General features: G+C 38.1%; 2 protein-coding genes across 8 annotated transcripts in view; one reads left to right on the top strand and one right to left on the bottom strand.

Annotated features, from left to right (window-relative positions):
- Nucleotides 1-15,725, top strand: part of TBCE (tubulin folding cofactor E) — a 29,756-nt gene extending 14,031 nt beyond the window's left edge. The window contains exons 7-17 of the mRNA XM_069800716.1: nucleotides 2,815-2,917; nucleotides 8,223-8,299; nucleotides 8,572-8,667; nucleotides 10,110-10,174; nucleotides 10,265-10,329; nucleotides 10,813-10,965; nucleotides 11,701-11,854; nucleotides 12,404-12,472; nucleotides 13,591-13,650; nucleotides 15,002-15,093; nucleotides 15,345-15,725. Coding sequence (XP_069656817.1) covers nucleotides 2,815-2,917; nucleotides 8,223-8,299; nucleotides 8,572-8,667; nucleotides 10,110-10,174; nucleotides 10,265-10,329; nucleotides 10,813-10,965; nucleotides 11,701-11,854; nucleotides 12,404-12,472; nucleotides 13,591-13,650; nucleotides 15,002-15,093; nucleotides 15,345-15,437 — 1,027 coding nt within the window. The 3' untranslated portion in view covers nucleotides 15,438-15,725. The remainder of the gene's footprint in view (nucleotides 1-2,814; nucleotides 2,918-8,222; nucleotides 8,300-8,571; nucleotides 8,668-10,109; nucleotides 10,175-10,264; nucleotides 10,330-10,812; nucleotides 10,966-11,700; nucleotides 11,855-12,403; nucleotides 12,473-13,590; nucleotides 13,651-15,001; nucleotides 15,094-15,344) is intronic.
- B3GALNT2 (beta-1,3-N-acetylgalactosaminyltransferase 2) overlaps nucleotides 14,195-23,394 on the bottom strand; it is a 31,186-nt gene continuing 21,986 nt past the window's right edge. For all 7 annotated transcript variants that reach the window (XM_069800711.1, XM_069800712.1, XM_069800708.1 and 4 more), the window contains 4 exons: nucleotides 22,258-22,383; nucleotides 17,658-17,817; nucleotides 17,213-17,269; nucleotides 14,195-16,833 (listed from right to left, as the gene is read on the bottom strand). In XM_069800711.1, the coding sequence (XP_069656812.1) occupies nucleotides 16,699-16,833; nucleotides 17,213-17,269; nucleotides 17,658-17,817; nucleotides 22,258-22,383 (478 nt within the window). In that variant the 3' untranslated portion in view covers nucleotides 14,195-16,698. The remainder of the gene's footprint in view (nucleotides 16,834-17,212; nucleotides 17,270-17,657; nucleotides 17,818-22,257; nucleotides 22,384-23,394) is intronic.

The raw sequence follows: 23,394 nt of genomic DNA, 5'->3' as shown, positions 1-23,394 counted from the left end.
AGCTAAGTTTTTAAATACTTCTTGTTTAAATCTTGTCCTTAAACATCTTGTGTGTGTGCTATATTTTTCAGACATCCCTTTTCAAGGAAAGACTAGGACCCTAGGAGTTTAGCATCTGTATAAAACTAAATTCTGGAGAAGTGCTTGGGACAGATGGATGTTGACTGGAGTTTGTAAAATTAGAAAAATCACAGTTGTCTGAAAAATAGAATACAGATTTCAGCCATTAAACATTTACAGGGATTTAGGCATTTGTCAATGTGTTCTGCATAACAGATTTCATCATTTTAATGCAAATTGGCTTGTTGGCTAGGGAGACTGGAATAAAGTGCATTATAGATTTTTACAGGGTGCTGTAGACTCTTTTAAGCAATTAGACTGAAGGTAAAAAAAAGTTACTCAGAGTACTTTTATAGAAATGAGGAAACAAGGAGTATAGAAACTTAGGTTTACAGCTTAATAAGGTGCCCTTATATACTTCTGTGACATCTAAGACAATTAATTCTCTTTTAAATTTTAAAGCTTAGTTCGCCCCAAGGCGGAACTGACTTAACGTTTATGCATCCACTCTGCATGTGTGCAGTGAGTCAGGTTTGCAGCAAGGAGACCACCTTCACAGCAGACATAGCCAAATCTGCTGTGTGCATATGCAGCAGGTCAGACTTGTGCGCAGGGTCTGCATGGCACTGGCAGGGTGTGGGGACTCTGGGGACTTCCCCTCAGAGGAAGCCAAGACCTTGAGGTGGCACCGCTGCAGGAGTTTGCCTGTGAAAGTGCAGTAGTAACACATCCTCATCACTTAAAAATCTCTCTTAGCATTTTTTAGTTAGATTTAGCAGTAGCTATCTGTTTGCCTTCTGGGTTTGCAAACCCATTTGGGGTTTTTTCATAGCTTAGAGATTTTTTGCTACATAGAAAAAGTGTAAAGTAAATATATTTTCATTTTCTTTTAAAGTCATTCCAAGTGTCTTAAGACTTTATCTCTGGTTTTTATTATTGATATATTCTGACTGCCCAGGCAAGTCTTTATTTAGGAGCCCACTTTTGTTTAAGAATGATGCTTTACCAACAGTCATGCCAAACTAAAATATCCATAATGCTTTAACCCCACCTTAAGTATTCCAAGACCCAGTCTATTTCTGTCCTGAGATGATGCTGTTAAGAACTGTAAACTAGGGGAAAATCTCTTGTACAGTGATGACATTGGAAAAGGAGGGAGGATGTTGTGAAGTAAAGCTGCAATTCCATCAAAACAAGAAAGAATTCACAAAATAATTTCAAAATAAAGAACATTTCTAGTATACACCTATACACTATAGCTGGCACATGGCAGAATAATTTTCTGGTGTGGACTAGCACAATAGATTAAAGTTTGTAAATAGTTAGCAGCCTAAACCACTAATTTTGAGAAGTTAATGTTATAGGTGCAACTTCAGGAAGTTTGTTTTATTGTCAAGGTTAACACCTTGACTGCTGACTCTTCAAGTGGAGTTGTTCAGCTGTTTTGGAGGTCTTACTAGTCATTGAAGACAGCAGCAGGGCAATAGGACTGAAGGCAGAAACCCAAAATAAGACTTTTTTTTTTTTTTTAAGAGTCTTGGAGATCTGTGTTGAGATTAGCAGCTTCCAAAGCCTTCATTGTACAGTACGCATAATGTAGCTAAAACAATTGAAAGTGATGTAAGCTAAATTGAAATAAATACCAAGCTAATTTGATTTAAAAAGTGACCCTGGGTTTTTTATTTGTTGTTATAGTTAATGTGACAAAAATGTATTTTTTAGAATAGTTGCAGATTTTCCATTTTCTTCAATAGCACTGAACAGCTGTTTGCAACCTGGGTGCTATTTGTAAATCTAACTTTGCCTAGAGCGTATGTTCTCATGATTTATTATTATCAGCATGCATGAGAATACAGAGAATTTATATTAATTCACCTACAATAATTTTTTTTTAGTTTTTCATCATTGAGAAGTGTAGTCTAGACTGAAGGGTTTTCAGAAGTTATTTGTGATAAAATTGGAAAGCAAAATGGGATTGATGATGGAATCTGATCCTTATGACTACAAAGTGAAACAGTCTGAATTTGTTTTTTATTGTTTTGACCTGTTTACTTGAAAAAAGAAAGACATTAGCAGGTAAGTCTGTTACTGATTTTTTTTGTGCAAGGAATGTTGGAAGAAGAATAAAAGTGATTAGCCATCCACCTGGCTCTCTAAAACCTTGTTTAAATGGGGATATTTAACCCATAAGTATGTAAGTGTAACTACAGTGATAGATTTTTATCATAATATGCAGGTAGATCAGATCTTAGGAAAGAAATAAAAACTTTTGTTTGGGGGTGAGTAATGAAAACTAATTTGAAGACTGCAGATTTGAGAATCTTTTAACTGTTTTATAGTGTTATATTGCTATTTAGAGTGGATTTTACATCCTTTTGTTTTACTGGGGACTGGATAGTCATGTAGGCTCTTTTTTTCAATTGACACTAAGGAGTTTAAGCCCAAAATCTGACTTTGTTTCATTTAACAGTAATGAAAATCATTATTTTCATATTCAAAACTTAGGGGAGGAAAAGGGGGGAAGGAGGCCACAGATGAATAACTATGCATTCATGAAGTAGGAAAGTAAATTAGGAAGGAGTACATTTTAATATAACTAGACAATATTTTATAATATTTTAAAATGTGACACCTTGGCAGTGACTTTTTAAATTTCTTTGTGTAAATTGTTTTTGTCTTTCACACATAATTCCAAATTAGTCACTCAAATAAATGCAATTATTCATTATGCTGATAATTATTCTTTTTACACAGTGAAAACAAAATGAAATTTCCATCTACATCAACTTCTGTATCCAGTGTATTTTCAAAATTGAGGATTCTGGCACTTAATCAAACTCAGATAACATGGACAGAGGTAATAACCTTTTGTGGTTTTATTTTTATTTATGTTGTTAGGTTTTTGAGGCAAGGAAAGCACAGTGAACATTTATGCATTATGTTATTCTACTGAATGTAATCATCCTTAGAAAAGGTGCCACAGTGTAACTGTATTAGTTACGTATTAATTAATGTAGTTCCTACATAATGTAGGAAGTTATATTGTCACAGGAGTCTAATAAGAAACATTTAACTTCATCCAGGTTTGTAAATTGCCAAGTCAAGATAAAGCAGTTGGAGTATAATATAATTTCATGTCCCAAAGGTTTGGGTGAATGAAAACTTCTTGTTTTCTTGTAGTTATTAAAGGCTTATCTGTATTTTTATGCATGTAATAGAACAAATGCAAATGGAAAGAACGTGTGTCATGACACAAAGTACTCGTTTTGGCATCACTTTGCGTCAGCAGGAGATTTGCTTAGTGTCTTTGCACATACTGACAATTCTCAAAATACATGAAGCCTGGTTACATGCAGCACAGATACAGCACAGAATATACAAAGCTCTGGCTTGTTCCAGGGACTGAAACATGCAAACATTTAAATGACTCTCCCCTAATATGATGTCTTATTAAGAATGAAGTCCTGTTGTCAAATATGTTAGCAGTGAGGCTTTTTTCAGAGATGGGGCTTATGAAGCACATCTCAGTAGTGCCATGTTACTTATAATGGCTTGTAAATTCCAGCCCATTATTTGGATTTCTCAGGGGCAGATTTTGTATGTACTGCATTGTGAAACTACCTGAATTTTCAGATACTTGCTGCCAGCTACTATCCAGTAATAGAGCACTTATGAAAACCAGGGTTTGAGTTAAGTAGAAAGAAACTTCATTCTCTTCTCTTGCAGCAGGGCTAGAGGAGGGTCATTGCTATATTTCAGTTTAGTGTCCATTCACTGTGCTCTTAAACCATCAGTGGGGTTTATGCTAGGACAGTTGATAATCCTTCCATAATAGCCGCAATATGAATGGGGAAGTGAATGGAAGAATTAAGTGGCTACAAACACTTTAAATGTTGTCTAGTGCTCATCAGAGTAAATCTGTGCATTGTGGTGTTTAAAATGTTGGCAGCTGCCAGCAGCTCTCCTCCATACCAGGGTGGCCGAAAGGCTGGCTGGAGCCATTGCTTCAGGCGGATTAGAGTTCTCTAGGGGTAGCCTTCAAGAGAGAAGCTCCAGGTTAGTCGGAGCAGTTTAAAATTACGTAGCTTTTGCATTTGTTTTTGAAAGTCTGCTCTAGTTGATGATTCATCATAGGCAATAAAGATATTTTTGGTTCCAAAATCTTTTTTTATAAAATTGAAATTTGCTTGATTCATTCCTTTATAAGTGGGGAGGCATAAGCCTGTGCTTAAAAGTGATGTTCCACAGCAGCCAAACAAAAGGGAAAAAATAAAGAGACCTACCTGACATTAATAATCTGTGAACAAGCCACTTGAAAATGTTACTGCTTAAGCTATATGGGGAGTTACTTGGAAAAGTCAACTTTTTAATAGAATATTATAATGAATATGATCCAGGCAAAAGAGAAATATGGTGATTGTCAATGGGAATATAAGCAAAGTCTGAAAATCCTGGAAATGTTTTAATTAAAATTAAAACAATTTAATGGTGAACAGCATTTCAAAATAACTTATTGCCATGTGTAAGAATATATGGCATGGGACAGTTTTAAAGAAGAGCAGACTTGTGGTGTTTTTTTCATTTGCTCCTCCTCTGTTTTGTAATATTTTTCACAGTAGAGGGACATGCTCAACTGTTCTGCAATTCTGTGTAACTCCACATTTACATGCTTTGAGCATCAGTTTTCCAAAAAGTTCTTTCATTAGTATATTATGTGCATATATCTAAATACATCTGAGATGTCTATTAATATATCATTTTAAAAGTTTATTACTGTATAATTGTCAATTGATTATTCAAAACGTAATATATAACCTTCAAGGGGGAAAGATGTCCTGTAAATGTCTTACAATTAGAAACCATTGACTTAGAAATTTAATTAATGCATTTGAGAGTAATGAATTCATATTTATGGCTCCAAAACCATTTTTTCTTATTCAGCATTTAGATCATAATGTTATATTTGTCATTCTGTTTTCAAACTAAGATCTTATATTTATAAAATAATCTACTATTATACAGGGTAAAAGAAAAATCTGGGTTACAGCAGAGGTGCAGGATCATGTTTCTGACACTGGCAAGTAGCAGGTAGTTGGGAAAAATTCTTGGCAAAGGGCAAGCATATGGTACGAGCTTCTTATAAAGTAATCTGAAATTCTGGGGCTTCCTGAGCTGGAGACTATATATCTGTATTTAATTAATACTTGTGGATTTTTTGTTTCATGGTTTATCTAACTATATTAAGAACACATTTGAAAATTTTTATATCCACATCTTTTAACATCAGTTTAATTATGTGCTGTATGAAAAAATACCCTTTTTGGGTTTTGATCTTACTGCCTGATCATTTCGTTGAATAATTCCCAATATTTTATATGCAAGTAACTGAGAACAGCTATTCTCTGTTTCATAGCTTTGATTTCTGTTAAGCTTCTTTGTGCCTTTCCCATTTATGTTATTTGCTTCCTGGGATAAAGAGGCTAAAAATACAGGAACATCATGCACTTACATGGTGACAATTGTTTCTTGTCTTTATTTCTTTTGCAATAGATCTTGGATTTCAGTTTTTTGATCAGCAGTGGCTACTCCACTGGCTAGTCACTCCAACCTCCCCACTAGCTATCTACAAGCCCTCAATCTTTCCTGAATGTTAATTTGGTTTCAGACCTGTGAACTTTTGTTTCTGTATGGAAGCTGTTTTAAGCAACAGTTGAAAATTCAGCAATTTGAGTTTCTTAGAATTGTGATGTGACTGTCATTTGGTTTTGGCAATTTTCTAGTCATTTGGTCAGTCTATTGAAAAGTCTTCTGATACGTCAGTTTTGTGCAGTTTTTCTATTCCATCCATCACAACGCAGGGCTTTTGTGGGGGAATCCCCCAAAGGTTCTCTATAGTGAACATGCACCTAATTTCTCTTGACTGTGCAGGCTTCTTTCATGCTTCTTCATCACTAATAGATAAACTATTTTGGTCTGTCTTGTTAACATGGGGAAACACTATCCAAATTAAAGAGATAAAATATTGGTGTGTCCTGCTTTTGCTCTGGAGCAGGAAAAGTATCTGAATTTATAAGTTTACATGTGTTGCAGATATGGCAGTGTTACCGAAATCCAGAATAAAACTCCTTAACACCAATGTGAAGTTAAGAAGCAGGCACTTCGTTTATTGCAGTGCTGGGGACACGGGGGATCGCTCCTCCAAAGGCGTGTCCAACTTAGTATCAAAATCCATCAGTTTTTATTGACTTTTTCTGTCAGGTCATTGTGACATAAACTCTTTACATAAAAATGCATACTATGCTTGTTCTTAAATTTAACCTTTATAATGATTGGTCCTTTGATTATATAACCTTATCAATATTCTTATTTAGAAACAATCATTGGTCAGTTGCACTTATCTCTGCTGATTGGAATCTTCAATACTCAAATCAAGATGGGAAGGATAAGGGGGTTTCCAAGCAGCAAACTGGTGTCCGTGACGGTTTCCTTAGTTTCTTGAAACAAAACATAGAAAAACCAGTAACTTCTGGTGAGGTTTCTATGGTTAGCTATTTCAAACTTTAACAATATTAAGGTTCCTATAGTCACACATATATAACACAGTTCCTAAAGTTTCTATGCCTACATTTCAAACTTAACAATCCTATACATTATGCTTCACAATGTTACTTCTTAATCAAACCTAACTCTACTATGTGATTAAATTTTGATTTCTTTACCAGAATATTTGCAACAGCAGCAGGATGAAGTTTCGTATTTTTTGGTGTGAAGCAGTTGAGCCCCAAATCGTATGCCCACACTTGAAGAGATCTCAGTGTTAATATTTCATGTTGTATATATAATGAGACAGTTATATATACATCCAGCTGTATAACTTCATACAGCTGTAATGGAGAGAATGAAGAATAGTTGATGAAAGGAGGCTTTTTGGTGTGTAGGATAGTGGACATTTATAGGAGAATCAGTTAGCTATATACATAACAAATTGAATTTGATTGTCCAGATCTCTGACCTTCACTGCTTTGTAACCTTTGTAACCTCCTTTAAAACAAGCTTTAGGCAATTATGCTGTGCATGTGTACATCTGTGTTCTTGCATTTCAAAAACTTTGAATCTGCTAGCCAGTTACAAATGCATTTTGAAAAGAGGTGGGGGCTTAAAAATAACTTAGTACAGGTTCCAAGAAAATAGGAATGTAGATCGAAGAAAGAGCCCCTCTAAGTTTGCTAACTAAGGAAGGAGTAGCAGGATGAGCTCACACTTGATTTGCCTCTGGAGAATACACACAAGAAAAACCTCAGAGAAGAAAATAATTTGCGACTCAGAGGCACAAACCTGTAGAAAACCAGCCAGTTCCAGTGCTTATGGAACTCCCATTTGCTAAAACTGCATATTTTTTGACACTGTCACAATTGCCCACAAAATTAGGGTTTATGCCAGCATTTTCTATTGCTTTGTAATAAGTGTTTATTTTTAAAAGTTGTGTTATCTGCTGTAGATGTTTGTAAAAAATAGATCTTTATAAAGTAAAATAATTTTAAAGTAATTTCAGGACATAAGATTTAAAACAAATGCATCTTTGTTCAATTTGTAGCCTTTTTGAACTAATTTGTTTTCTTCAGAGTACTTGAAAACTTCAGGATATGTGCTGACTTAATGCAGTTCTTGGGTTTTAGTGGTTTTGTGTGCTGGCACAGTCCCATGACAGAGAAGCCTTCAAGCTCTGATAAATTAAGACATTTTAAAAGTCTGTCAGAGCCAATGAGATGTGCAGAGGTTCCAGAACCATTAGCAGTCGAGTATATACTGCCATCTCCTCGCTTCATCGTAGGGAAAATCTGATCACTCCAAGCCCACTGAATAAAATAAACTCAGTTTCCAGGTCACACAGTCTGAGGTAGGTGAGCTGCTAGCCTCAAGCCTGGAACTGTAAGTCCTGTGACTGTGCAGAACTCCTTTGATGTCATCTGTGCTGGTAGATCCAGACACAGGAAAGAGCCAGCCGGAAGAAAGGGAGGGCTAGGCAATCCGTAATACTTGTTTCCCTGTTTTGGGGAGCTATGGCTTGTTCTGAATGTGTTCTGAGGAAATCTGCATAAAGTATAATTTCTGGAATAATTTTTCCCCAACTTTTGTTATATTAAATGAAGTTTTGCTCTTAGGTTCTTCTTTGTGCTCCAGGATGGCCAGCACTTGAAGAATTGTACCTTACTTCTAATAATATTACAGTTTTGGAAAGGTAAGATGAGTAATATCAGTCAGTCATTTGTGACTGATGTACTGCAAAGTTATATAGCAGATAAAGTTACATTCCTGTAATGTTTACTTCACCATGACATAATTGTAAAATAAGCAATGCAAACTTCACGTGATGTACTTCAAAACATTTACAAATGCACACAATCATTTGCATGCAGTTATATACTTAGAAAACTAGTGTTTTCATTAACAAATAACTTCAAATGTTCTGTGTTTGTGTTTGGTTGTGGGTTTTTTTCCCCACTGTGGCAGGCCTGATAATGTTCTGCAGACCCTGAAGTTGTTGGACCTTTCAGACAACCAGTTACTGGATGGAAATCAGCTGCATCTAATAGCACATCTCCCCAGGTAGCTGTTAAAACAAATTTGCTGGGAATTCTTTGTCCTTGGCTGTTCATCTCCATAGTCTTTGTTGACTGAAATATGGTAGTTTTGATTTTGCATGGAAGATCTATGGAATCTTGAAATGGAGGCATTTTGCCCTCTTGAGGAGAGTAACTGAATTATTTAATGAAGCTATTTTAATCTAATCTTATTTTTGTTGTACAGTAAAACATTCTTAAGCTGTATGTATGTTATTAGGTTTTCATTATATACTTATGAAAGGGAAGTGATTTATCACATTATTAAGTTCTTTATATGTTACTATGCACGGGGTTTTATCCAAGATGACAGGACTGTAGAGTTGGTGTGGAGTGGCAAAGCAAAGGAGCTATGGAAGTTGTTTCTTGGGAACAGTTTTCTGACCATGACAGTGTAATGCAGGTTCAGCAGCAGCTGCACAGCCATCTCAGGGTGGTTGGAGCCTGCAGAAAGCTGTTGGGCAGTTTGTTGGAAGGTGTCACTCCTGAGGCTGACAGGCTAAAAGTCGTTGGTGATGGATGCTTGCCATGAGCACTTTACACCCCTGGTGCCTACTTATTTGTCCTTTGTAAAGAAAGCAAAACAAAGAGGGGTTGGAGGGAGGTGAAGTGTGGTGATAATTCTTCCCTGTCTCTGTTATCTGCTCCTGATTATTAACTATGGGGAAGGTTACTGTTGTTACTTGACTGGTAGAGGTGTGTGGCACGTCCTCTGCACAGGCACTCTTTTGGAAGTTTCAGTGCTTTTTTGGGGTAGCTTAAAGACTTTGAAAGAGATGTTTGGTTTTGTTTTTTGTTTTTGTTTTTTTTTAATTTGAAGCACAACAAAAAAACCCCAAACAGCATAATCCCCATACTGCATTGGGTAAATGTATTTCTGCTTTCTCAAAAGAATGTCTGTGGCAATGCCCTTTAGACAGATTGTTCTGGTTTACTGTACTCTCAATAGCAGCGTCTTTATGGTAGTTACAGGCTTGAGCTACAATTCCTTGCTTTGGGGTTACCATCCAGGGAAAGTAGGTGTGCGTTCCTTAAGCACGTCAGTTACAGTGACCGGAAAATTGTGGGACTAATATGACAGTTTTGCTATTTGCAGAATTATTATCTTGCACTGTACACCAGAATAGCAGCCATGATTTTAATTAGCCACAAGCTATTTAAAAAAATCGTTTGGAAAATCACACCGTTTAAATCCAGGAGCCATTTTGAAAGCTTGAAATTATTGCACTTTATTGTCTGAAAAATTTATTCCCTGAACACTCTGCTGAAGTCTGGGTACTGTCTGTGAAGCTGCTGTTCATTTCTCAGTGATTATGCATCATGTCAAAAGTTTATTAGATCTTTGTGTGAAAAGAAACTGAGGTAGTATTTCTTTACAAAAAAATTCCCGTACCATGTACAGTAATCATTGTATCTATTAAATTTCAGATTAGAACAGCTAATACTTAGAAACACTGGAATATCTTCTATACACTTTCCTGATGCTGGATTTGGTATGTAAAAGGAGTAATTTATTTATAGCTTTGTAATTCTGTTTACAAGACAATAGTGAAAACTTTATTTAAACTTACTCTTTTTCCTAGGATGCAAGACTAAAATGTTTCCTTCACTAAAACGCCTTGCAATAAATGACAATAAAATATCACAGGTAGGCTAGATTGTGATAGTTTCACATTTCGTAAATACACGTATCTTTGCTTAAGAGTAACTTGCAAATTGCTTTTTTAAAATTTCTTTGATCGTATGTGTAAGATCCTGAGGTAACTATTGAATACTTTGATCAACACAGAGGCATAATTTAAAAATTTAAAAACATTTCTTAACATCTCAGTTAAACATGTTTATGGTAGCTAGTCATATCCCTCTGCTACCTCATAATTCCTCTCGCAGAATTCTAATGATCTAAAATGCTGAGTAGTTCCTTGTTTGTTTGTTGTTTTTTTTTAACTTAATTAAATGTAATGCAGTTTTTTCCTTAGCTAAATGAACAGGATGAAAGTTCTTGGTTCTGCTGACCAAAAGAATAGTTTCAGTCATGGTCATTGTACAGCAAAAGTCAATGTTATTGTGTATTGTTCTGAAATGAAGTATGTTTTATGTTTCCTCCAAAGACTGTTCCCTTCCATTTCAGTGGTCATCTATCAATGAGCTTGATAAACTGTCGAGTTTGCAGTCACTGCAGTGTCACAATAACCCTTTCATGGACACAGAGAAGAACCCAGAGACCCTGAGACAGCTAATTATTGCCAAGATAAGTCAACTGAAGGTTTTGAACAAGTCTGAGGTACGTGATACTTCAACAAATTGCATGAGTCTGGAGAAAAACATTAAATCATTACCTGAGGAATTGTTTTCAGTTTCTTTTAAGACTACTGTTTGTTTGGGCGCAGGGAAAGTAAAGTGATGACTATTCCATCACCTAGTCAATGGGGCATGCTGTAAGGCTACAAGATCCAGCCCTGTTTGTGAACGCTGCTGACTCAGTGGGGACTAGGACAAGATGGAGGAAGGGTGGTTTTTTTCAAGTGCCTGAGTTGTGTTGAAGTTGCAGGACTGTTAACAGAACCATACTCTGGCCAAAAAAAAAGAAAAAGCAGCGTAGTTGAATCTGTTTCACTGACAGTAATACAAGCATTTGCCTTCTGTAATAGAAGAATAGCATTATCTAAACCAAATCGAACTTTCAGCAAACATTTATCATAAAAGAGAGTAGAAGCAGCCTCTGTTCCATATCTACAAAAAACTTCCTTGCATCATCATATGCAGTAACATCTTTGCTTAGCTATTCATTTATGGATTGGTCAGTACATGGAGGTGGGCGTTGTAAGATTCTTAATAGCTTTAAAATGTACTGAATATATGGGTCAGTCAGTACTTGGGGATGGGGTTTGTAAGATTCTTGGTTGCATTAAAACATACTGAACACCCAAGTGAGAGCAAGGAGTCAGTGTCATTAATTAGATTTTCTTCTCTGGAAAGTCGTATAATTACATTATGTGCCATTCCTGTGCCAGTACAGATCCTTCCTGCTGAAAGAAAAGGAGCAGAGCTTGATTATCGCAAAATATTTGGAAATGACTGGCTAGCAGCTGGTGGGAATTGGAACCCAGAGAAAAACAAACCAAGTGAAGAATTTCTTGCTGCCCATCCCAGATACCCATCGCTTTGTCTTAGTAAGTACAAAAGTACAGTAAAATTAGCATTTCTTCACTTCTGGCACTGCAGTAGCGCTGGTTCGGTCTCTCTTCAGTTTTCCTTCCCCCTGATGCTTTTTCCATGTGCTTCTGCTACCTCAGGAAAGCCCACCCTTTGGCAGGCCTGTGCACAAATGGCTTTTGCTTCCATGGGGCAGCTGCATAGTACTGCACCCCTCTGGGCACTGCTGCCTCCCGGGTGACACCTGTGAGCATCTGCCCCATAACTCTAGTGGTGAGCAGGCAGTGGCTGTCTCCACCTGGGGCTTCTTTAAAGTGGGCATCTTAAGCAGCACCTCCATGTGCCCTCCATGTACACCCTCCTAAATGCTCTAGCAGTTGGTGAAGGCTTGTGCCTGCAGCACTTGGTGTTGCAGGAGCCTACCACTTTGTATACTTGGTATCCCAGCTGCTGAGGGAACTGAGGCAGCAGGCTCACACCTGACCCAACACCACCATGCTCTTGGGTCTACTGCTGAGGTTTAGTCTTTGAAGGGTTCATGTCTACCTGCACTTTCCTTCACACAGAGTATGGTGCACCTGAAGAAGGAGAACTGAAGGGACGACAGCCTTTGACTCTGAAAAATCAGCTTCTGAGTAAGAGGCCAGAAATGGTCAAAATTATTCCTTCTCTATTTAAGATATTTTACAAGCTTAGTGCTTCCTGGGTGTATATGGAGAACAAAAGGTTCAAAAGCCTTCCAGATGTCAGAGTTCCAGCTTGTAATTCTGCTTCTCTGAACTGTGTAGTGATGAGTTTGACTAGATACCTGCTTCTGCGTGCTCCATCTCACTTCCCCCTCAACCCAAGCCAAATGATTTTCTTAATTAAGACTTAATGGAGAATAGCGGTGATCAATACTCCATTCTGACAGTGTGAATGGCTTCTCTACAGAAGACATTTGAGATTTTAACCTTGATAGCTGTGCTGTTTTCTGATAATTTTTTTTTTTTATAGCTTCTTAATTTTAAGGCAGTCAAGAAAAATAGCGGTAGCTTTGGTATTGGGGCTGTCTGCACATTTAAACTAGGTTACATCCCAGACTTACAAATTCACTTAGCTTTGTTTCCCAGTTGATGGAAGAACTGAACCTTTTTTTTACTCCATGGGCAAAATAGAGTAAAATAGAGTATTTTAAGGCATTACATTCTATTGCATTTAGGTGGAAGACTAAATAGAACAAGGAAGGTAGTTGGCTAGACATAATAGAAACCTTTTTTAAGGATCAGTCTTTTAATCTCTGTAAAAGAATTAGGCTAATAACTTCCTTAAAATGTGTTTGTACAGTGCTTTTGAGATAGTGAGGGTCAAAAACCTGCTTTAAACTCAGTAAGCAGTTTCCATTTTACTGCAGGTTATTATTTTAAAAAGCTAACTAGAAATAAAGCATTTTCAGGTAAATACTCCTTTTGACCAAAAAAACATGTTAAGTATTAGGGAGTCACTTTTAAAATATTTTCCCTAATTTACCAAAGATGAATAAAAACTTGATAACTTTCATAAAATTACTTCTAATTTTTCAGAGAATGACTAAATGCTACCTTTCATCTGTTCAGATACAGGCTACATCCTTTTTTTTTTTTTTTTTTTTTTTAGAAGATCAGGCTGAGCTAGGGGAAACAATTTGTAATAAAAACAGACTAGAAAGACTCTGTGCTCCTGACAGAACAGGGCTTAACGTTCACTCACTAATGCCTCACTGTTCTTCTTTAAGCTTTGACGATTAAGTGTCCTGAGAAACCCGAACAGAAGCCAGTAGAGAAAAAGCTACCAGGTAAGAAATCTTGGCTTGTGTTTAAGCAGTTGATTTGTAGCTTCTTTTCAAATAACTGTATTAAAGAATGGCAGCTGCCTCTGGCTTTGTCAGCTCCTGAAGATTCTCCCCTGAAGGCTCTGTCATGTAAAGAAATGACAAAAGTAGAAATTGTTGGAAAAAGTAATTATTTTTCTGACCTTCATGCTTACTTTCAGTCCAGCTTGAAGCTGATGCTTGTCTTATGACCTCTGCTGCTGGTTTCATGATCAATGTGTCTGAGGCAATCAAAGGCTAATTAACTGGTATGAAATCTAGTGGAGTGCTAACCAAGTAACAAGAATATGAAGTTTTAAGAGCCAACTACCTAGTCCACAGTTCTAGATACTGAGGTCTGGTATCTAATACATTAAGTTAGAAATCTAATTCTGACCTGTATCAAATTTGTCTTTTGAAGTTTTAGTGCCTGTAGGGAGACTAGAATGAATAGACTTTGTTCTAAATCAAACTGATGTTTTGGAAAGATGTAGCAGAATGGAGTCTGAGAGAAAAGACTTACTCAAGCTTTATTCTAAAATAATAATCACATTTATTATCACAAGTCGCATAAAATCAGATAGATACAGCTTTTACAAAAATGTTTGATAGAAAAATATTTGTCTAAGTACAATGTGTGGTATTACAGGAATAACTCACTATTGCTGTGCCTTTAGATAAAGCTTCAAAAGAAGTGAAAGTTCAACCAAAATATTGAGTATATCTATTGCAAACACAGTTATCACCTCTGGAACAAACTACATTTACTCATTCAAGATCCATTACAAAAAATATCCCTTCGTGTAACTGACTTCATAATATAAACCACTCTACAACACTGCTGGCAGTTTGTTTGGAACTAACTAACATAACATCATTTCTAAGAATGGCACTAGTTCCACAGTGACATTCATTTAGTTGTGCCAGGAGAGCCAATTCCTGCTCATGAAGACTTCAAGGAACAGTTGCCAGATGCAAGCAGTCAGAACCTGACTGGTATGTGTCCCAAAGGTCACTTAGTTTAGCATGTAGTAAATACAAACTCAAAAAAAGTAAATTATGAAGCCGTAACACTTTAATTTGGTATATTGGGATCAAAGCGCTTAAAACCATGGTAGCATATCCTGTCCTATCCACCAGAGATTAAACCATTTTCAATTTGATATTAGCAGTTACGGTTTCAGGTACCAAAGACATTATTGCAGTGTTAGAACTGAAGCAGCAATACAGCCTTTCACTGTTGCTATGAGCAAGTATAGTTTAAACACTAGTACTTTGCTACAGCTCAGTGGTAGCAGCATTTTTCTAGTAACTTTTCTTTCTTCCCCCTTGACAGAGTCTATGACTATTCAGCGGGTCAAAGGATTGCTGTATCGCCTACTTAAAATTCCTGGTTCAGAACTGAAACTGTCCTACGAAAGTTCTAAAGTGAGTTAAAAATGGGTAATTCAACAATAAAATACTGCATGCTGCTAGAGGTCAGTAGCATGTTCTAAACTACTACCTAATCAAATTGATTTCACTAAAGGAGGACGGTCTTCATGCTGTAATTTAGGGCCTAACTTCATTCCTGTAATATGACAGATCCTCCCTGACTGCAAGTGCCTGATCTGTAGTTAAGTTTACGTGAACAGATTTCAGTTTAAGTCTGATCAGGGTTTTTTCCTTTCTTATTCTAGCTGGAAGGAAAAGAAGTTGAACTAGACAATGACTTAAAGCCTTTGCAGTTTTACTCAATAGAAAATGGAGACTGTGTGTTAGTACGGTGGTAAGAAGGGACTCTCTTGACAGACCGAAGGAAAAGCCAGCACCGGAACTGCAGAAGAGTTACAAGACTGCCTGCAGACAGTATGGACAGCCTGTGCCTGAGCTCACGTATGGGAGAATGTGAATTTCATACGTGGCACCAGAGAGCTATACAATAATACTTTCAAGCTCCTAAACCTAATCGTCAGTCTCCATGAAAGCATTTGCTTTTGGCTGAAGTGTCTTACTTGAGAGATACCAAATAGTGCTTAAATGCTTCATTTAAATAAAACTCAAGGTAACCCTTTTGCTAAGATTTTATACTACCTTCCTACTACAGCAGTGAGAATTTGTTTTACTGATCTGAGTACATGATTTAATTGTGATCTCTTTGCTTATAAGAGGACAAAATTAGTGCTGAACTGAAAGATGCTACTTGCTCTTTCTGGTTTTGCCTACTTCCACTGACCTTAAAGCAAACAAAAGTGAAACAGCAGTAATTGTAGAAGTATCTACACAGCCTTAGACTAAGGTCAAAATCTGAAAGACCTTTATTCTACCCTACAGCATTAACATACCACAGTATAAATAAGTTCTCAGCATACTGCAAGGCATTGCTAGTTATTTTACATTCTTTCTCAGTCTTATTTTACTTTCACTTGTGTACTCTCAGATTCATATCTAATAACACATTGAGCTATCAGAAATCCCTCTTCATCAGGCCAAGTTTGCAGTACTTCAAGATTTGGTATAAGCAAACTTTGATACTGTTTTTTTTATCTAAAATGACAATGGTATAAACAAATTAAACATAAATCCTAACCCCTAGCTGTCCCAGCCCCTGCACAGATGAGGGCAACCCCTCAGACAGCACAGAACCTGCTGCAGCAAAACTTACCAGATGCCCTGGTGCGGAGCACAGCTCTCCACTGGATCCTGGTACAGCTCTATACTGAGTTAAGTCAGTAGTACTTCAATTTACAAAAGACAGGCTAGTTGGCATTCTTATGTGCATTTATTAATTACAAGTAGGTCTTTGACTTAATATAAAAAGGAAATTTTTTATCTTAAACATTTTGGTTTTTGTCAGATCAACATCTATACTATAGAAAATGAATAGTATCAGTCCACTTGTAATTATCAAAAGGGATGTGCAAATATTGTTATACTTTAGTTGAAACCCACCATTAAAAGATACCTTAAGATTCCTTATTGTTCCAAGAATGAATCCAAATGTACATGTTTCCATGATCATTATACACTACCCTGTTTTCCAAGGCAAGTCCATCATCTTTCCTCACATCTACAAGGATCTCCACACAGTTCCTTTAACCTCCAGAGCTCTCTCAGTTCCTGTGGAGAATACTGGGGGGAAGACAGCATGCCACTCTCGCATGTCTTCTCACACAACCAGAGACTATCCTGTTAGAGAGAAAACCACTTCAATAGTTTTTCTCACAAAGAATTTAGTCTTCAACAATCTTTACTTCCACAAATCAGGTTTTCCTTGTTTCTAGCAACAAACTTTGCACACAGAGGTCACCAAGTAGAGGTATATGTCCCGCTCTGATCTGTTAGACCTATTCAGAGAACTTGGGGGGGTGGGGATGGGGGCTGCTGAGAGGGGGGTGTGTTTTCTTGTAACTACATCTTCACAAGTTTTTTCTGGATTTTAATCCAATGCCTGTTTCCTTTTTTTTTTTTAAGAAAAAACATTTCTCCTATTTTACGCTACTTGGAGCAACAGGCATGTTCTCTTTCTGACAGAGAAAGAGAAATCAGAGAATTCCTTCAGACTTACTTGATAGCGCTTGGGTCCTACAGCTGCCATCCAGATGCCCATACTCACATCTTCACCCTGAGACAACACATTAAATTAAAAACCACAGATATTAGCACCAGGAAAGCATGAAGCATGACTTCGTGAACTAGAATAAGTGGCGTCATGTACCAGCAGTAAAAAATGGTAACCACAAAAAGCTACATCTGACTGTTTTAGAGGTATTAAATTAATTCTCCCAGCTTTCCTGTGATAATACATTGTTCTTAAGAGAGTACAAAAACCAAGATTACCGCTCCAGAGGTTCTCAGTCCAATACAGTTGTGCTTTGACCTAAGCGTAGTGACCAAAAGCACTGCAAAAGCCAGCACTAACACTTGAGCAATGTTCTTTCCAACTCATCCAGTACACATACTGCTCCCCGAGACCAGCTTAAGACAGAAAAACTGAACCAACGCTTTACTACCTGGTACGTCTTTAATCTTCCAGAGTTGCTTGCCAGCCACTGAACAATGTCTTTGGAGATGACGTAGCCAGATCCACAAGCAAAGGCTGGATATGCAGGACTTGGGTACTCCAGCTCTTGCCATTTCCCAGTTCGATCAACTGCCCAATTTAGTCTGAAACTGAAGACCATGTTAGACATAAGATCTTTATACAAAGCCCTCTGTGAAACTTAAGAACACTGCTAACAACTGAAGTAACACTGATAGTAAACAGTATTACGAGGAAGAAGTAGAAGGTGATCATAATTATAGTTCCTAGCCTTATTTCTCTAGGGCACACATCTAATGGAACACAACAGCTGAAAAGCTTAATTATTGTTTGGTCTCAAATCTCAGGTAATAAGAGAAAGTTTTCAGAACAGAAACAAACGCAACATTGACAGTCAGGTCTTCAGCATGTCTGCACCCACTTGCTGGGTTTTGATCCAGGTAAGCGCAAGCATCCTCACCTATGTTCTGTAACAGCACATCTGTGTCTAACCCCCTTTGATTAATCAACACGACACAAAGTCGGTGCCTCCGGCAGGCACGCTGTTACAGCAATATTGCACAAACCATTTTCCTGATAAAACCAGTGGCTGCTTAAAAACCAGGAAGCAAGGCAAAGTACTGTTTTTTTTTTTTTATATATACCTTCTCTAAGCTGTTTTCCAACTGAAACTCAACAAAGTGGATGTTCAACAAAGGCTGCCATCACTGAATTACAAAAAACCTTCCTGGCAGTCATCTTCTCTGAGGAAGATTGTACTCATACTACTAGAGGCCTGCAGAAGGCCAGCAGTGCTCTCTGTCTGCACAGTCTCTCCACACTGACTCCCATCCCCAGGCGGGGTGGCACAGTTAGCTTTAACACCCTGCCGCACCATACAGACCCTGTTAAGCTGCTGCGTCAGGCAGTGAGAACCACCCTGTTCAGGAGCAGGCTGGTATTGCACTCCCCTTACCTTACAGGTACTTCAGGCACTCACAGCTAAGTGGCATAACTACATCAGTGCAGCAGGTTCTCCCCCTTTTTGCGAACAAGGTTCAAGCATTGCTGAATTCAGCCATGAGCACAAGCAGGTAAAAGATTTAGTGAGCTACTAAGAATTATCACCTCAGACAACAGCCCCATAAGGGAGGAATTACAGTTGAGTGGCAGATCTGTTACCAGACTCTACACATTCACAGCTGAAGCTGACATGTTAAAGCACCAACTAGATAAAAGTCGTATCTGATACCTGAATTCACTTCAGACTCAGTATCTTCCACTCTAGCAAGTCCCAGCAGGAAGGGTGCAAGCCCCTCCAGACTGAGGGGCACCTGCTTTGTTAATCATTTTATAATTCAGCAGTGATTTCAGCATTGTTCACTACACCTCACACTTGCTTTACCTGAAGACTGTGACTATTAGCGAATTTACACTTGAAGATGTCACCCCTACATAAAGGTCGCTAAAGACATACAGAAAAGATGATGTTTTGTCCAACTCTTCTCTCCCAGCACAACTTGTCAGTTCCTTTTGTCAGTAACCGAATAAAATTACTCGATACCTTAACACACCATTTCCACAGCAAGACTTGGCAAAATTAATTTTTCAGTCTGCAGAAGAAAGCATTATTGATCCTCCTAAGTTCATTCAATGGCTATTCTAAGGCAAGCTGTCATGGTTTAACCCCAGCCAGCAACTAAGCACCACGCAGCCGCTTACTCACTCCCCCCCACTCAGTGGGATGGGGGAGAAAGTGGGGAAAAGTAGTAAAACTCGTGGGTTGAGATAAGAACGGTTTAATAGAACAGAAAAGAAGAAACTAATAATGATAACACTAATAAAGTGACAGCAGTAATAATAAAAGGATTGGAATGTACAAATGATGCGCAGGGCAATTGCTCACCACCCACCGATCGACGCCCCATTAGTCCCCGAGTGGCGATCCCCCTTCCCCCACTCCCTCCAGTTTATATACTGGGCATGACATCACACGGTATGGAATACCCCGTTGGCCAGTTTGGGTCAGCTGTCCTGGCTGCGTCCTGTGCCAACTTCTTGTGCCCCTCCAGCTTTCTCACTGGCTGGGCATGAGAAACTGAAAAATCCTTGACTTTAGACTAAACACTACTTAGCAACAACTGAAAGCATCAGTGTAATCAACATTCTTCACATACTGAACTCAAAACATAGCACTGTACCAGCTACTAGGAAGACAATTAACTCTATCCCAGCTGAAACCAGGACACAAGCCTAGAAATACATTACTAGAACATGAAGCATGTTACACTCAACAGCGTATCTTACATCCCAGGAAAAGGGGAGGTTCATATTACAAATGAAACATATTTTCACAGAAAACTTCAAGTATCTGAAATTTCTTTTTGGCCTAATTAAGGTCAAGAAAAGGTGCCATTCTGAACTGTCGCTGCTTTCCGTAGCATGGTAGATGAGGCAACTTCAGTGCTTTTCGTTTACAGCATTCATATTAGATTCAGTCTCCCTCAGAAACAGCTTGGTACATTCTACCCCATCATAAATTTGGTCATTTACAGACATGATCAGTGATCTGTCAAAGACAGCTCTCTCAAGCCTGAGGGTGACTAGTCTTTTGACTGCACTTTTAAAAGAACAGAATAGCAGTAACTTAAGTATATTCTCTCCAAGATGAGCCAAAGTTCTAAAGCAGGATACTTGGACCATTTGGTTTTCCAGCCTGTAGTCCTAAAATGCTCTAGATTAGCTACATAAGCTTTTTAAATGGTGATTTAAAATTAATGAACAAAACCACTGCACAATATGAAGTGGCATCAGGAAAGGGCTATTAACCAACAGCACGTGTAAGTACTGCTCAATCCAAAGCATTCCCTTCCCAGTTTCATTGAGATCTCATCCTTGGTTTCTGCCAGAGCAAGCTGATAATTTCAGAATTCACAATGATAAGTTTCTCTAAGAATACAGGAATTAATTATTAACAGATTATAAGGAACACCAGACAACAAACAAGAAACTTGTCTGAACTAGAGATAGCTTAATAAGGTCTAGGTGAAGAATGCAAACTTTTGAGTTCTCAGACACATGCTCAGAGGAACAGAAGGAAGGGGGACCATCAATAAAGTCACCTCAAAGGCCAGATATATTAACCTTCTGCTCAGGAAGTTAAGGTCTCCACACACCAGAATCAGCTCTCAGAGAAGCCCAACAGCATTTTGTTTGCACTTTCACCAATGCTCAAGTCTAAATATACAAGATGTCATGGAGTTGAAAGGTAGGAGAGCTTGGAAGAATCCCCCCAAACCACTCAGAAGACTCCTGTACACTCAGTCGTTACCCACCAAACTGAACACATAACCAGAACACTCTGGCCAAGGAGCAGGCCCATGGCAGGCAGCAACACAAAAGTAGGGACACCTACCATTGCAGAGGTGGGGACACCAGGGAGAAGGAGGGCAATCTCTTTGGTATCATATCCTCAGCTGTTACAGCCAAGAACATGCTCCAGAAGAGCTTTCCCTACATCAGCTGGAACAGCAGCCCAGGCAGCTTACACCTAGTACTATCTTTCCTTTTGCAAGTTGGTTTCCATCTTGTCACCAAGTTCCCGACCTATACATGGCTAGAATGAACCTATCTTACCTTCGCTATTAGCCTTGCCTGGTGGTAAAGGTAGTCCCAAGAAAATTTAACAGGCATCAGGCAATCAGGGGTTTTGTACAGGCTAGAGAACACATGCCCACCACTCAGATCTTTGAGATCATCACAAGATAGCCAGCTATGGCACACACTTCAACACACACACACACAGACAGACACTTCCACATACCTTATTAAATCACCCTACGAGTAATCAAGTCAGTACCAGATTTGTGAAGCAAGACACCTTTAGCAGCAAAGGCCAGCTTTTCTTCAAGTAAGAAAGGCAACAGGAAGACACATTGTACCATTGTGCTATACTGAATTTTATAGCAGCGTAGCATTTCTGCTATATTGGATGTTATACCAGCATAGCAATGCATTCCATGGATGGAAGGGAAGAGATGGGCTATTTTGATCCTCCTAGTTATTCACAAGTGTAATAATACAGGCTGGGGAACTTCACTTGAATTCATGAATCAGCTCTACCATTTCAGACAGCAGCAAAATGGGTAGCAATCCCTGTCATTCACAGCCTTCAAAATAAAGTACAGGCTATAAAGGCAATTTTGTTTCTCCTGTTTACCCCATTTCCTCAAGCCCACACAAAAAAATCACAGTGGCTTCAAAAAAAGTAATGTTTACAATTCTAGTACGTACTTGCCTTTTAACTTTACTGTACCGCTGGAATACTTTTATTTACTTAAGTATCACGACAAAGACATACAACACATTTTAAAACTAGGTAAAATATTCAGCAAGTTCAACTCATTGTAAAGGCACACTCTGGAAAGCTATTGTAAAGGACTGATTTCTGTATTCTGAGATTCAAAGTTCTACACATACAAAAGTCCTGCTTTTTATAACTAGCTTCCACAGGCAGAAAAAGGGAACTCACATGAAAACAGACTTAAAGCAGTAAACCGTTCACTAAAGACAAGTTAAAAAAAACAACTCACTTTCCCCACCAAATGTTTGGCCTGTCCAATTTTTTCTGCATTATCCTGTCAAAAACAGCCTCCAAATCAATGTAACAGTCATCATCTGTCTTCAGCAACAAATCAAAACTCGTTGATTCAACTGTCCTGTAGCCAAAAAGAAAAGCGATGAGATGCTGAGCTGCAGCCCTCAAACTACAGTTACACAACAGAACACTCCACAGGGGTTTTTTGGGGAAGCAGAGGGGGAGGGAAGAGGGAAGAAATGGCTTTCCTACCCTTGACTTTTAAACATTTTCCCTATTGACAAAGGCTGACTGCTTGTCCTATAGAAAGGAGATGGAGCTGCATCCTATGATGATCTTACAACATGGATTTGTGTATGAGCTGAAGAAAACAAACTTGAAGTTTTGTTCTCCAGGACAGATGGTGGATTTACTAATGAATCAGTCTTAAACAGTATTGACCTCAGAAGGGTATGAATCCCTGCTGATGATGGCAGCACAGCTGTTAAAAGCCAGTGGCTACATGTCAGTAGCCTACTCTTCAGGATGAGACAGTCAGTTCAAGGGCAATACAACTGTAGAAGGTTGGAAGAAACATCTGTGGAAACAACTTAGTACTTACTCTTTCTCAGTAAAGCACCCTTCAAATATGAAAAAAGTAATCTTTAACTGTCTGAAATAGTTGAATATCTGTCACTTGTAAAACAACCCAAGAAGCTTAAGAGGCTAGGGATTATTCCTGGGTTGATTAACAAACATTGATTTTAAAGGTAATTTCTCTTAACAAGAAAGTCATTTTCCTTAAGCCTTTTATTACTAAATTTTGAAAAAATTGCTAACCTGTAAGAAATTATCACAAAGATCTAAGTGTTGACATTTAAACTCCCTTTTTAGAACTGAAAGCATGGTTCGGTTTTTCAGTTACATTCATAACCATGAAATTTGTTAAATAAGAGCGTTATCTTGCAAGCAACTAAAACTGTGAGCTATATTTCTTACTCCACAGCAACATCAATTAATTGAAACAGTTGTCTCAGAGTAATGGAAAGAATTGCAAGTTAGAGGTAATAACGTATTAGATTCACCACAGACAATGTAATACACTATGAAAATTCTTCCTCCCAACCTTCCGTCCCCGCTGTACACAAGCTTC

Source organism: Haliaeetus albicilla, chromosome 13 (assembly GCF_947461875.1).
Source record: "Haliaeetus albicilla chromosome 13, bHalAlb1.1, whole genome shotgun sequence".
Taxonomy (NCBI): Eukaryota; Metazoa; Chordata; class Aves; order Accipitriformes; family Accipitridae; genus Haliaeetus; species Haliaeetus albicilla.
The sequence above is the reverse complement of the archived record's forward strand: the minus strand, read 5'-3'. Positions and strand labels throughout refer to the sequence as shown.